The 16,153-nt window shown below is 34.9% G+C and overlaps 1 protein-coding gene across 5 annotated transcripts in view; it reads right to left on the bottom strand.

The window, feature by feature from the left end:
* Positions 1–623: 623 nt before the first annotated feature.
* SMAD5 (SMAD family member 5) overlaps positions 624–16,153 on the bottom strand; it is a 49,214-nt gene continuing 33,684 nt past the window's right edge. For all 5 annotated transcript variants that reach the window (XM_069091891.1, XM_069091890.1, XM_069091894.1 and 2 more), the window contains 4 exons: positions 13,260–13,379; positions 8,604–8,825; positions 6,915–7,171; positions 624–5,629 (listed from right to left, as the gene is read on the bottom strand). In XM_069091891.1, the coding sequence (XP_068947992.1) occupies positions 5,486–5,629; positions 6,915–7,171; positions 8,604–8,825; positions 13,260–13,379 (743 nt within the window). In that variant the 3' untranslated portion in view covers positions 624–5,485. The remainder of the gene's footprint in view (positions 5,630–6,914; positions 7,172–8,603; positions 8,826–13,259; positions 13,380–16,153) is intronic.

Here is a 16,153-nt window from a genome sequence, read left to right as displayed (position 1 = left end):
ATGAACCCCACTCTTTACTAAGGAGGGGTGAACAACCAAACAAATGGACACACATGATTTGTTGTGAACTGTATGAAACTCAACAGGAAAATGGGTGAGAGTAGGGAGGAAGGGCATTAAAAGTAAAATAAAAAGAAACTGAAAACTAAGGGGTAAGAATGAATAAATTGTGGTATATGAATGTAGCATTATTATACTTTAAAAATAATCTCAGACAATTTAGGTAATGATTTGTTGTAGAATGAAGGGAACAGAACCAAGTAAACAATTTTTACAAGGACAAAAATGTAAACAACGTAAGGATTTTTAAAAACATGTTATCAAAGCTATGATTAACTTCATCCTTGAAGGATCTATGATGATGCAAATTCCCTACCTCCTGAGAAAGAGGTGACGGGGTCAAAACACATAAAGACTTACATTTTTGGACACAGTAATTATGTGGATTTGTTTTGCCTGACTGCTTAACTGCTATAAAAGTCTGGCTTTCTTTTTAATTTGGGGGGATGGCCAGAAAGGAGAGTGAATTAGCAATAGTGAAGTCAAAAAAAGATCACTGAAACATTTCAAAAAATGCACAAAGGAGAACAAAAGATAGTTCAGAAGGAAGCACAGCAGGGAAGTTTTTGAAAATAACAAGATATATTTATCATATACTTTAAAAAGCATCACAAAATGGGAGATTCCTGGTTTCGTGTACAATCTTGCGTTCTACTATGTACAGGGAAATGTTAATTTTTTCTGACATTTAAGCTTAAAAAAATTAGAGAAAAAATGAGGTTTATTGAAATCCAGAGTACTTACAAGCAATATTCAAAAATTCATAAGCATTATGGATTTGTAAAGCGCAATAAAGACTAATACATTTTACAAATTAACAAAAAGAGAAGAAAATTAAAACTTGTTGCTAGAATTTCATTTTCATTAATGTAAACAAAAGCATAATAATGCTAGCATTACAAACGAGATGCAGACTGATGGTATCATTAAATAATTTGGTCTATCATTTGCATATCAAATTTCTTTTTTATAAAAGCATAGGCACACACATACAAAAAGTCCCAAACTTTGTGATGGTAAGAGAATCAGTTAAAACTAAAACAATTCTTTTCAAAATGTCATTTATGGAACATTTTTTTTAGATATGTATTTGCAAAATTGTTACCTAACAGCTGCTATAACTAAAAAGTTCTCTACTAAGAATCTATATAATTAGATCAAAGCACATTATCTTAAAGGGCATTCAAAGGGGAAAACAGTGATTATTTTTCCTTTAAAAGTCAGACAATGTGGAATACTAGTTTTTTTGCCCAGCCAGATTTTTATAATCTTGCTTGTCAATATTAGTTGCACTGTTTGGGGTTATAAACGTCACTCTCAATGCCACTGTTTTGCATTATTAATCTTAATGGAATTTAACCAGCTTTAAGAAAAAAAAAATTCTATCAACAAATCAGTAATTAAGGCTATAAATCAAGTAGGAGACATGTAAGGGGCAAATAAAAGATGACTTATAAAATTTTCAATATTATTTTAGAGAGAATAGCCCTTCAAGAACACTTAAACAAGTAATTGATTGGAGTAAATCAGAGTCTTGACCATAATGAAGCACTGGTAAGAGTTATCAACTCAAATGAGCTCAGATTTCTAAGTCAATTTCTTTAGGATGTCAATGTGTCATCATATACTATTATCTCTCACTTTTTTATTAAAATGGTGGCATAGTGCCATGTATGTTATGTTGAAAGCAACAACATAAAACCTTTCTTCTTGACTAAAATTTAGAAGGCTTCTTTAAAGCTCAATCTCGTCCTATATCAACACCCCCATCCTCACTCCACCCCCCCAAAACCCCTCCGAATATCATTATGAATAGTGAGGGTATGGGGGCAGAGAGTGTGGGAGAAGGCAGAAGGGAGACTACATCACATTAACTGCATTTGTCAAAGTTCCTGTAATGAAAGTACCATATGAAAACCTGTTATGATGATGGTCTCTGAAAGCAGGACTTTATTGTCAGTATGATTTTCTCTGGAGTGACACAGCTATATTTTGAGGGCTAATTTTCATTAAGAAAAGCTCTGCACCTTGTACTAAACTAGGCCCAGATCCTGAACCTTATTTTGTATAGCACAGTTAAATAAATACCTTACTACTGGCCATTCCTAACAAAATCTCATTCTTCAGCCTTATTTATAGGTAATGGCAGATAATTGTTTATAGAGAAGCAGAGGACATAGTCTTGATTGTTTTGTCTCCTTCTCTTAAAATTTTTAGTATAGGGTTGCTAAAGAAAGTTGGAAAAGTGAGACTGGCCCTTGGAGTGAAAAACATACATACATCCTTCTATATGAGATTAGCCCAGGAAACAAAACAATTGTTGGGTTTTGTTTTCGTTTTGAGAAAAGGTCTCGTTACTATAGCAGAAATGTGCCCCTATAACTTTTGATACAATTATTTTCAAATTTTTATTTTCAAGGGTAATTTATGAGGTACTTACTTTATTTACCACTGCTTTAGAACAATATAATCCAAAAACTATATACTGGTAAATCCCAATACCTGTTCTCTTTAATCTGTATATTTACCATGAAAAAGTCAAGTTTTGTTTCTGACCCAATATCATAGTTTACTTATGATATCCCTCATAACTGCCTTATCAATAACAGCTTAATTCACCTAATGCATTCTGGTGAACTATTGGGTTTTGACAGTATGCAGAAATATATACTGAGTAGTGACATCAAGAGGATCAAATGGCACCCCAGAGTTGGATCTGAAGATGACAGTACCTTAGATTCTAAAACTCTTTCAAGTTCTCTTAACTGGTGATAAAGATTGTAGCCCTATGCCCTATCTATATTCACCTAAAAAAATCTCTAGATTAACAGGAGAGAGATCTGCACTCAGATAAAAAAAGTTGCTGTAATACCAGAAAAATCTGTCTCACATAGATAAAACCCATCTATCACGGCCCATTTCTTATTTTAAAACTGTGATTCTCCAAATTCAATTTACTGATAATTATGGTAGCAATACTCAGCTAAATTTCTACCAAAGAGACAGCACTTGATCTCAAAAGAGGAAATTCAAGCTGGCCAAGTAAAGTTTTAATATCCTGGGTTGTGATTTACATGACACTTGTTATCCATATAAGCATTTAAAATTTTCCTTGGGTGTGGCAAAAAGAAGCAAGGAGCTTCACGGGCCATATCTAAACTAAATTCAAATTCAGAAGGGTAATAATATCCAGTAATCACTGAAGTTTGTACTTATAATCAGTCCAAAAACCGATCTATTCAAATCACCAAAACTCAATGTCTCCCCTAATCCAATATCAAAACTGTAAAATTCATTTACATCATCATGAAAATGATCCACTGGCTCTTTTCTGTTCTTAAACTAAGCTTTATTGACTTCTACCATTAAAGTTTCCTCAAGTAGGTTCTCTGAGAGTACAATGAAGAAAAAAGAAGCTAGGACTATTTCCTAAGCAGAGTCAAAAAATAACATTTACTAAATTTGGAAGACTCAGGATCCAGATGTCAAGTCATATTTACATGTAGGACTCAGATATGACTATTAAGTATTCCTTTCATCCAGCCAAGCGTTTGTCTCTAGGGTAATATGTAAATTTGTATGTTTTCTTATTTTAACCAAATTGCAAACATCATCTATCTACTAGTTGCAATTCACAAAAAGCAAATAAATATTTGTATAGATGCCAAAAGGAATCACATTCTCCATCAAAAAGGCACATTTCTTTCTTCAGATTAATAAGTATGAAATCAAGTAAATATTGTATTTTAAAACTCCAAATCAGTATATATCTGTATCTTTCCTACCAATGCCAATTTTCATATACTTTATAAAGGCATTCAACAATGAAGTTTCTGAGGATAGGTAACTAAATAAGTTGCTTCAAAAGCATCCTTTCCTTTCCCCACAGTAATTCTACCCGTGAGAAGGTGACTGTTCTTTTAACCTGAAAATTATAGTAGCTCACAAGAAGCTTGGTTAACCAGAACTTGAAGGTTTAAAATTTTAATCCCTCCCCTCAAAAATTTTATTTGGGGGTGCTTAATTGCCATTTATATAGGCAGTGAATTAGGTGAATTAGAGGAGCTATTGCACAACTCCTAACAGTACAATTTGCCTTCTTTGACACATAAATTCTTTAAAAAGAGGAACCTTAGAAACCATTGGAAATTCAATTTTGTTATATACAGGCCATGAAACAACTGCTTACTTGCCATAAAGTACATGCTTCTGAGAAATGACCTGACTTGAATCATTCTAGGCTGAAATCAGGCTCTTAACAGTAATGCTATGAATACACATGTATGAACCAATAGCAAATTGCCTGCCTTCTCAATGTGAGGGGCAGGGAACGAGGAAGAGAATTTGGAACTCAATTTTAAGAAACTAATGTTGAAAACTGTTTTTACATGTAATTGGGGAAAAATAAAATACTAATTTGGAAAAACATTAATACCATCTTATAACTGTGAGTGAAAAGGCATCTCACATTAAAGCTAGGAAACAAAAATCTTACAATTTTGTTTGGGAAAATAAAAAATAGAAGGAAAAAAACCTTCTTGCAACTTAAGTATGTGCTGTCATTTACAAACTGAAACATTTGTGTATTAAGAAACAAGAAGGGGTAGCAAACAAGCTAATGATTAACAACTACATCTGAGTTGTTTGGGCGCTCTGTCAAAGGCTACACTAAAAATATTCACCCATAAAAGTGCAAAATAAAAAGGTTATTCTTAACTAAATTACAATCCTTACAATGGTGGCTAAAGGCAACACGATCAAAGTGGACCAAACCTGTGACCTGTCATCCAGCTATATACAGTAGTGTTCATGACAGAACTAGGATATTGTCACACATCTGATACCACTTGTCTGTAATAATTTTTTTAAGTGTATTTCAAAATATACATTGAAGTCACATTATTATGTAAGGCAAATATTTAGAGGAAATAAATGTAAATTTTATGATGATTCACCTATGAAAGTATAGTTTTGCTTTACTACGGACTATCTGAAAGCTAGAACAGTGAATGGCATTTCTTTAAAACACATTTTATAAATTTTTTTAAAAAAAGAAAAATATGTCCTCTGAAGTTCTCACACTCCAAGGTAATTTTTGTTCATTTAAAAATTGGTGTGACATTGAAGTAAACGCATTTTCCAGTTTAAGATAAATGCAAAATCAAAAAATTATGTATATGAAAGGTCACAATATTTGCTCTGCATCTTTCAGGTCATTTTTGAGACTTCAACTACCATTTTCATAACACAACCATGAACAAAAACAGGAATTCATTACAAAATACAAATGTGTTGGTCAAAAGTAGGTAGAAAAAAGTAAGCTGTAATATCTGTTCTCCATGTAAGCTCACAGTATCCATACTAAAGATTTCTCTAAAATTAAAATAAGGTCACTAATATCATAACTGAAGATAAGACTTCAGCACTATGAAACAGAAGATATGGGATTAAGAGGGGAGCCCATTTGAGTAAGTACTTTATCCAGCCATTGTAGAGGTCCATGAAGATGAATTTCAATCCAGCATGGAGTACTGGTAACATCCTGCCGGTGATATTCAGCTCCCCAGCCCTATAAAGATTAAGAGATTTTTATGTTAAATTCTACCTCAGACTGTGACAACAGCATATTTTTGTTGATATGCAACTTTAAATTTCTGATATAAAAAATGTCCTTTAAAAAACCCTCCTCTTATAAGTGATAAAAATTACCAATTACGAATCTAAAGAAATGGCAGTCATAATAAATAAAATCAATGTGTGAATGAAACTTGTAATTTCATCGATGTAGGGTACTCATAACAAGCAAATTCTCTTCACTGATGCACATCAGCAATGCTTTGTAACCTATAATCTTAAGAGAGTTATAAGGTATTGAAGTAAAGACTAGAATTTAAGCCTTCCATAAATTACAATAGGTGGAACTATGACTCAATAAAGGTGATCACTGCCCTTTAAGGGTAGTTTTTTATTTATTGAATTCAAATTCAGAATATTTTAATCTGAAAAACTAGCTAATTGAAAAAATATATATTTTCTTCCTAACTTCCCCCACGTTTTCTGGATCTAACTCACTTATCTTCCTGGAAGAGAAGTGATGACACAGGTAAATTGGAGGTGAAAGGGCAAAGAAAATGAGCAGGCATATTAAAATCATTTTCCTCATTATCTTCTGTCTTCCTATAAGAAAGGAAACCATCCTTAATTAATATGCTAGTATTGATAGAATAATGCCAGCCACATACATAGCGAAGGAACAATGGCCTGATCAGACTTCAGAAAAGGGGAGACCAAAGAATAATGAAAGTATCTGGTAATTCTTTTCTTATTTTATCCTTAGTGTGATGTTACAGCAGCATTAAAGTATTTATGTGGTAATACGAAATGATACCACTCTTCTCAGTTTTACTCATGAAATAACACAAATATTGAAAAGTTTACGTATTCATTTGAAAGCTCTCAGAAGTCTGTCACTCTTAGGAAGCAGCTCTGAGATGCACAAAACAATTCTTAAGATAAAAGTACACTTAGTATTATAATATATTAATATTAAAATTATTGAAAGCAAGATGGTCAGTTTCCCATAGAGTTCCCAGCTATACTGGTCTCCTCAGCAGTTAAAATTAGAATTTTCTCCTTACATTTTATAATCTGGAACATGGCAACATATTTGGGAATATCTTCTGCTGACACTTTAAAAACATTTAAGTCACATAAAAAGTAACAGTGTCTCAAATGCATTTAGAGAATAATCAAATTTGTAGTTTTTTTCCCCATTAGAACTTGCAGAAAACCAAATATTGAGGGCTATAGCACCAGGCAGTGAATTAAATCAGGTCACAACAGAATCAACTCACCTTTACGAAGCTCATTCGGATTGTACACATTTTAGTGAGTTCATAGACTGCCTCAAATCCATGGTTGACAGACTGTGCCAAAAGCTGAGCAAATTCTTGATTGTTAAAAATCTTTAGGCTGCAGCCACTAGGAATCTTACAGACAGTGGTGGGATGAAAGCCATGATGGAAGTTGCAGTTTCTACTCTGTACAAATATGCTGCTGTCACTCAAGCACTCGGCATAGACTTCCCCTCCAACATAATACAGGTGAACCCCTGGAAAAGAAATTCATTAGAAGTAAATATTTAAATAAATTTCAATTACTAAGATCACAAACAGGATAAAATTTTTATCTATGCAAGGTTTATGTGTGTTCCAGGCAACCACTAGATGGCAATCTTTTACCATTTATATAATAGGATGTGATCTCTTCTCATACTCAAATAGCCAAGTTTATATCTATTCTCATATTTTTGTTTCTGGTATTTCCTTCTTCTCCCCCTTAATAATCATCTGTCATCTTTTTGGAAAGATAGAAAAGGCCTTTAGATGAGTCTCTAATGTTAGGTGTTATATAAACTACTTTTAAAATGAAATTTAGCAAAGCATTTCCCAATTATTTTTGTCTAATGGAAAAAAAATGTTATGTAAGTTAATTTTAGGATACACTCATATAATTTAATTGAACAGATGTCCTAATTTGTTTTAGGGTAGATGTATGTCAAAATCACTTCATTCCCCAAAGGTACATGAATTAAACATGGATGAAAGGGTATGTTTCACAGAGCAAAGAAGGCACAACATTTAAGAAATTGCATATAATCCACAGGAGAATCATCTCAAGCCAACTCCAAATTTCATTCCATAAGCACTTGGGTATATTAGCTTCATTAGGCAGGAGAAGAAAATGATGCATTGAGTTTTTTCTAATGTATGAGTGAATGAGCAGTAGGAATAGAAATAAAAGTCCTTTTGTTATGACATTGATTTTTCTCCCACAATTGTTCTAACAGAGTAATGAAAATGAATTTGTTCTATAATATACTGGAATTACTGGGTCCATTATCATAGCTAATATTTGGGCGGGGGAAGAATTTATGAAAAAAAGAATGTATTTTCTTTGGTTAAAGAACCTGGACATACATATACATCTTTGTATCATGATCAGTAAGAAGAGACTACTAAAAAAGAAAAAACTCAGAAGGGGTACAGAAAGATTCAGGGAAACCTATTCTTGATATTTTAATATATGTGCCTCTAACTCTTCTCAAACTACAGGAACTTTAAAGTCAGCTACCTCAACCCCAAACACTCAAAGTTCTGAATATAAATAAAAACTTACTTGGAAGATAAAAGCACAGGTCTCAAGTAAGGAAGACCAGGATTCAAATTCTACCTGATACAGTAAAAAAGCCAGAAAAGCTTTGTGACCATGGTTACTTAACTACTCTAGTCCTCAGTTTCTTCCTTTAAAAAATGAAGAGATTATATTCTATGATTTCTAAAGCCACTTCTAGTTCCAAAACTATAACCTATGAACTATTAAGGAGGCAGTTTGGATTTCACATTGAAAGATCTTAGATCCAAATCCTGGCTCTGTTACATGATTATGGGCAAATTATTTCTATTATCTGGACTTCAGTTTCTTCCACTGTAAAAAATAAAGAGTTTGAACTAGATGATCACAAACGTCCCAAATCATATTACCTTTTCCAATATGCCGCCTGGTGTTTTCAATTGTTGAGTTACGATTAACATTTGACAATAGACCTAAGCAGAATCTACTTTTGTTGTTGGAAGGATCTGTAAATCCGTCAACTAAAACACTTGTTGAAGATGCATGAAAAGCCTCTCCAACTCGATTGTTTAATTCATAATAGACAATTGAACACCAGTGCTTGGGCTCTTCATAAGCAACAGGCTGGACATCTGTAAATGAAATCACATGTAAGGAAATAATCAATACCTCACAATACAAATTGTTCTCTCACTTTTACTGTGGTTTCAATACATAAAAATGAAATTTTTTCTAAACTTTACTTTTTATATCAGTTCCACATTTTCAAATTCTCTTTTTGCCTCTATCCCCTTGAAAAGGAAAAAAAATAAAATATGCATTAGATGAAAAAAGGAAGATAAAGGAGAAAAAAAAATATTCTTCAATCTGAGTCCATCAATTCTCTCTTTGGAGATCAACAGCATTTTTCATCATGAGTCCTTTGGAATAGTTTGGATTACTGAAGTTGATCAGAATTGCTAAGATTTTCTTTATGATATGGCTGTAATTGTGTAAATTGTTCTGCTTCTGCTCATGTCACTTTGCATGAGTTCATATAAATCTTTCCTGGTTTTTCTGAAATTATCCCCTTTATCGTTTATTACAGTACAACAGCATTCCATCACTCTGATATTCTATAACTTGTTTAACCAATACCCAAATGATGTGGGCATGCCCTCAATTTTCAGTTCTTTTCCACCACAAAAAGAACTGTTAAATTATTTTTGTACATATACACCCTTTTCCTCTTAATCCTTTTGGGGTATAGGTCTATTAAGTATTGCATGGTCAAAAGGAGTTTAATAGCCCTTTGGGTATAGTTCTAAATTGCTCTCCAGAATGGTCAGATTAGTTCAAAACTCTACTAACAGTACACTGGTGTACCTAGTTTCCCATATCCACACTATCACCTGTCATTTTCCTTTCCTGTCATCTTAGTCAATTTGATGGGTATGATGTGGTACCTCAACTCATTTTCATCTGCATTTCTAATTATTAGTGATTTAGAGCATTTTTATCAAGCTAGTGATAGCTTGGATTTCTTCCTCTGAAAATTTTGTGTTCATGTCCTTTGATCAACTGAAGATGAGATCTTTATTAGAAAAACTTGCTGTAAATATTTATTCCCCAGTTTCTTGCTTTTTTTCCCCTAATTTTGGCCACACTGGTTTTGTTTGTAGAATTTAATCAAAATTATCCAACTTACCTCCTGTGAATCTCTTTATCTTTTGCGTGGTCATGAACTTTTCCCCTATCCACAGATCTGACGGGTAATTATTTCTAAGCTCATCTAGTTTGCTTATGATATAAACACTTTCTTTCTAAATCATATACCCATTTTGAGTTTTTCTTAGCATGTGATATGAAATTTGGGTCTATACCCGGTTTGTCAGACTACTTTTCCACTTTTCCCAACAGTTTTTGTGAAATAGTGAGTTCCTGTCCTAGCAGCTGGGATCTTTGTGTTATTGATCACTAGGTCATTGTGTTGTAATGGTAATGGGAATTTGAAGATCTTCCCTGCCCCTTAATAAGTCTAAGGGAATTTGAAGGCCTTCCCTACTTTGAAAATATACTCTGCCCCATAAAAGGCTGAATATGGAGCCTATGGTGGGAGGAGTTTGCTGAAGGGTGGAAGAGAGAGCCCACAGCAAGATGGGAATCAGAGCAAGCTAGACAGCTGGGAGGAGAGGATACTTCCAAGGGAGACAGATAGGCTCATGAGTAAAAATACTGGTCTTGTGTTGGTTTGTGGGGGCTAAGGGATGGTGTTATGTGCTGTTATGGTTTATAAACTTCTTCACTACTGTGATGGAATCGGCTTACTGGTTTGGGGATTTAGTTTTCTGGTGTCTGAAGGTTTTGCTTCTATCTTCTATATGGAAAGTCTGTTACATTTTGCGATCAAGCACTATCGTGACTGTTGGCACTGTGAATACTGCTTTTATTTTTTTTTTTATTTGCTTTTGTGTATCATGTATCTAATCTGTTCCATTCTATTTCCTAGCCAGTACCAAACAGTGACAGCTTTATATTATAGTCTGAGATCTGGTACTGCTAGGCTACCTTCTTCACATTTTTTGTTTCATTTAATTTCTTGATATTCTTGACATTTTGTTCCTCCAGATGGATTTTCTATTTTTTTCTCCTAGCTCTATAAAGTATTCTTTGGAAGTTTGAATGGTATGACACTAAATAAATGAATTTAGGCAGTATTATCATTACAATGACTCAGTCTACCCATAAGCAATTAATATCTCTCCAGTCCCTTAGATCTGTTTTTATTTCAATGAAGTGTTTTTTTAATTGTGTTCAGTGTTTATCTGCAGTTATTTTAAATGTAATTTTCTTTCTATCTCTTCCTGCTGGGTTTTGTTGGTAAGTACATACATATCTGCAAAAAGTGAGTGGTGTTTCCTCATTGCCTATGCTTATTCCTTCAATTTTTTTTTCTTTTCATAATGCTATAGACAACCTTTCTAGTACAGTACTAAATAATAATGTTGACAATGGATAGTTTTGTTTCACCCCTGATCTTACCGAAAAGGCTTCTGGTTTATCCCCATTACTAATAATGCTTGCCCTTGATTTTAGATAGATAAATATTTTAAGGAAAGCTCCATTTAATTCTATGCTTTCTAGTTTTTTTTTTTAAATACGAATTAGTATTGTATTTTACCAAAAACATTTCCTGCATCTATTGATATAGTCTCATATATATACATATACACATATGTATACATATGTAGATATGTATACATATATGTATATCCACGTGCATGTGTGTGTATATATGTACATACAATTTTTGTTGTTTTTGTTATTGATATGACCAAGTAGCTTACAATTTTGCTAATACTGAACCAGCCCTGCATTTCTTTTTTTGAGGGGGGAAGGCAAGGCAATTGGTGTTAAGTGACTTGCCCAAAGTCACACAGCTAGTAAGTTTGATTAAGTGTCTGAAATCACATTTGAACTCAGGTTCTCCTGACTCCACAGCCAGTGTTCTACTCACTGTGCCACCTAGCTGCCCCATCAGTCCTTCATTCTTGGTATAAATATAGCCTGGTCTTAGCGTATGTTCTTTGTGATATACTGCTGTAATCCCCTTGCTAGCATTTTACTTAAATGTTTTTACATCAACATTCATTATGGAAACTGGATTATCATTTTCTTTCTCTGTTTTTACATTCCCTGTCACAGAAAGAATTTGGCAGGACTCCTTTACCAATTTTTTCAAATAATTTAATAGCACTGGAATTAATTGTTCCTTAAATATTTGGTAGGATTTACTTGTAAATACATCTGGTTCTGATTTTTTTTTTCCTTAAACTCATCTATAGGTCTGGTTCAACTTCTTTTTCTAAGATAGAATTATTTAAGTATTCTATTTCCTCTTCTATTAATCTGGGTAATTTATATTTTTATAAATATCATCCATTTCAAAAAAGAAACTTTCAAACATTTTCCCAATCTAAACATGCTAGAAACTAGCAAAAGGAGAGTAAAGTACAAAACTTTGAATGGGGTACATGCTAAAGCCCTATGATTGTATACTTAAAATGCTAGGAAGAAGCCTTTCATATTTATTGAATACCAAGAGAACATTAAATATGAATTAAAGAAACAAATATAGGAAATGTATATAGTACAAATAATTTATTTCTAAATATCTGGTATAATTTAATATTAATATCTTCTGCAGAAGTGCCAAGTACAAATTCTCTGTTGAGTATCAAACCTAAGATGTGGATATTTTGTGAAACTATCTGACACTTCCCTAATGCCTTTTGACCAAATCTAGTATTTTTCCCTCCATTATTTCATATTTGAAAGTTTTATTTTAAGCTACTTTCTAATATCTAACTTTCTAGACTCTAATACTGTAAAAACTTGTGCCTTAATGCCAATTTTATGTATGTAAATAAGTTTAAAAGAGACAACTAAAAGTTGACCACCTAAAATAGGAACAAGCAACTAAGAACAGAGCAGCTCTGAAGGCAAAGGTAGTAAAACAGCTTTTCTGACTAAAGCTAGATTCCCCTCTTTTCTCAGCCATTTTTTAGGGTCTACCATCTCTCCCACTTAGTAGATAACTCAGATGGCTTGTCATAGTCACTCTCATTGAACAAAGACAGTAAGCACTGAGAGCATGGGGTGTAACCAGAGATAGTCCGTAAGAGCAAGTAAACTAGTGAGAGCTCTAAGCGAGTCTCAGAGTGTGCCATCCAGTCACGTCCCTGTTATGCCAGCACAAACTGAGCAAAGAAGGAATGCAGTAAGAACTTGAATGCAGAAAGAACTCCTATGCAACTGAAAGGAGAGGGTAGACACGACTAATACTGTACATAATAATGTACATCAGGTAGAATGAAGGAAGCAGGCAGCTACATCCTAAAACCACAACAAAGTATGGGCAGGAACTTCAAGAAGGTACTATTGGCACTCACTACTTCCTTGATGTGTTCTTGTTAAGGATTCAAATCTAAAGTATATTGAAATACGTACACATACACACACACACACACATGCACAGACACACGAAGGTGAAAAAGAACATTAAAGAACTATATCTTTATTTTTACCTCTGTTGGATATATTTGGCATAATTTGAGGAATCATATTATTACTTGTATCCATAGACTGAGAATTATCTTGACCCATCTGCTCATCAGGAGGCATATAAGCAGGAGGGGGAGTATCAGCTAGAAGCAAAGAAAATAAAATTAATGAATCATTAAGGATAGTTAAAATTTTGGGGTTTTCTCTAAGTTATCAAGAAAACATAAAAATTATTCTTAATGAAAAATACACGGTTTATTTTTACAAGAAAATATTATCAAATACACAATTTTTAAACAGAAATATAAGGAATTAAAGGCAATACAAAATCATAAATGAATCTGTCTATGGATTTCTAGCAAAAACAAAACATTTCATGGTGCAAAAATGGGCATGTAAAAAACAAAAATGGTAAACTTAAAAGAAACAGAAGATATTAAGTATAGGTGTCAAGAATATACAAAAGAGGGGGCGGAGTCAAGATGGCAGAGTAGAAGCAAGACCTTCACTGGGTTCCTGCTTCCACCTTCCCCAATCCATGTAAAAGGGGACTCTAAACAAACTTTGGAGCTGCAGAACCCACAAAATGACAAAGAGAAGCGAACCTCCCAGGAGGCCAGCAGCAAGCAGCCAGTGCAGCGCTCTGGAAGCCAAGGCCAGACACTCTCCAGCCAAGGTTTTAGCCCTGGGGCAGGCCTCACCAGCTGCGGGCTAGAGGGCCTCCAGATCAGCAGGAGCTATGGCCCTTTCAGGTGTCATCAACATATAGATGTGAAGGACAAAGTGAGAGGTCAGTGAAGTCTGCACTTTGGGACCCAGTAGGTGGCAGGGCATCAGCTTTTGCCCCCAGGACGAGAAGCCACTGAGACACTGCACTGGTGCCACTTTGCAGCTTTAGTTCCTGGCCTGCAGAGTTTAGGGGGACCAAGCAACCAGTCTGAGGGGCAATCGCTCTTGCTTGGATCCTGCTTAGATCTGGATTGCCGTCTAGGGTGGAGGTCCTGGGGTGTGTGTCCAGCTTGCCAGAGCATGTGGAAGCCTCAGAGAGGGCACCCAACTAATACTTCCAGCAGCTGAGAAAACTCCAGCGTTTGGGACAAGAGCTCCCCTGTCTGGTGGCAGAGTCCTACTGTGGCAAAAAGCCCAGGGGTAAAATAACTGAGGGACGACATGACCAGACAAAGGAAGCAAAACAGACATTAGATTCCAACATTAGACTCCTATTTTGTGGGCAAAAAGGAGCAAAGCATGGAACAGGAGGAAGACAGTGAAGTCAGAACTCCTGCACCAAAAGCTTCAAAGGAAAATACGAGCTGGTTACAGGCCATAGAGGACCTTAAGAAGCAGATAAGACAAGTGGAGGAAAAATTGGGAAGAGAAATGAGAACGATGCAAGAAAATTATGAAATGAGATCAACAGCCTGACTGAGGAAAATTACACCTTAAGAAAATTACACCTGACTCAATTGACAAAAGAGGGTCAAAAAGGCAATGGGGAGAGCAATGCCTTGAAAAGCCGAATTTGCCAGATAGAAAAAGAATCTCAAAAGCTCAATGAGGAAAATCATTCCCTCAGATTTAGATTGGAGCAAAGGGAAGCTAGTGACTTTGAGAGAAATCAAGATGATATTAAACAGTTCCAAACAAATGAAAGAATAGAAGGCAAAGATTAATATCTCATGGGAAAAACCACTGACCTGGAAAACAGATCCAGGAGAGATAATTTAAAAACTATTGGACTTCCTGAAAGCCACGATCAGGCAAAGAACCTAAAAATCATCCTCCAAGAAATTCTCAAGGAAAATTGCCCTGATGTTTTAGAACCAGAGGGCAAAACAGAGGTTGAAAGAATCCACTGATCACCTCCTCCAAAAGATCCCCAAAAGAAAACTCCTAGGAATATTATAGCCAGGTTCCAGAAATCCCAGATCAAGGAGAGAATATTACGAGCAGCCAGGAAGAAACAATTTGAATATCGTGGAAACACAATCAGGATAACCCAGGATCTGGCAGCTTCCACACTGAGAGACTGAGGGTCCTGGAATAGGATATTCCAGAGGGCAGAGAAGCTGGGATTAAAACCAGGAATCACCTACCCAGCAAAACTGAGTATCATCTTTCAGGGGAAAATCTGGTCATTCAATGGAATAGAGGACTTTCAAGCATTCTTGCTGAAAAAACCAGAGTTGAATAGAAAATTTAACATCCAGATACAAGAAGCAAGAGAAGCCTGAGAAGGTAAACAGGGAAAAGAAATCATAAGGAACTTATCAAAGTTGAACTATTAACATTCCTACATGGAAAAACTATAATTGTAACTGATGAAACTTTTCTCAGGATGAAAATAGTTGAAGGGAATAGAAATATATGTCTATATACGAGGGTATACGGGCATATGAATACATCTGTGAATGTGCGTATATATGCTTACAGGTATACATAGAGGGCACAGGACCAACTTAATAGGAAAGGATGATACTTAAAAGGGGAAATTAAGAGGTGAGAGAGGAATATAATGAGAGGAGATGGAGAGAGACAGACTGGGGTAAACTATCTCATATAGAACAGGCAAGGGGAAATGGTTACAATGGAGGGGAAGAATAGGAAGGCAAAAGGGAATGGGTCAACCTTATTCCCATTGAATCTGGCTTGAGAAGGGAATGAAATACACACTAAATAGAGTATCTCACCCTACAGGAGAGTAGGGGGAAGTGGATGAGACAGGGGATGATGGAAGGGAGGGCAGGCTGGGGGGGAGGGAAGTTGGAAGCACCCACTTTTGATTTTTTTTTTCAAATGCTTAAGTTCTGATTTACACCCTTCATTTCCACCAGATTTTGAGTTACAAATTTCCTCCCCATTTTTTCCCTATCCACCCACACCAAAATAGCAATCCCACAGGATATCCCCTCCTCTA

Source organism: Petaurus breviceps, unplaced genomic scaffold (genome assembly GCF_028583685.1).
Source record: "Petaurus breviceps papuanus isolate PSGF00001 unplaced genomic scaffold, PetGlider_PUasm1.0 189, whole genome shotgun sequence".
In the NCBI taxonomy this organism is placed as follows: domain Eukaryota; kingdom Metazoa; phylum Chordata; class Mammalia; order Diprotodontia; family Petauridae; genus Petaurus; species Petaurus breviceps.
Note: the sequence above shows the minus strand (reverse complement) of the source record. Positions and strands in the feature narration are given on the sequence as shown.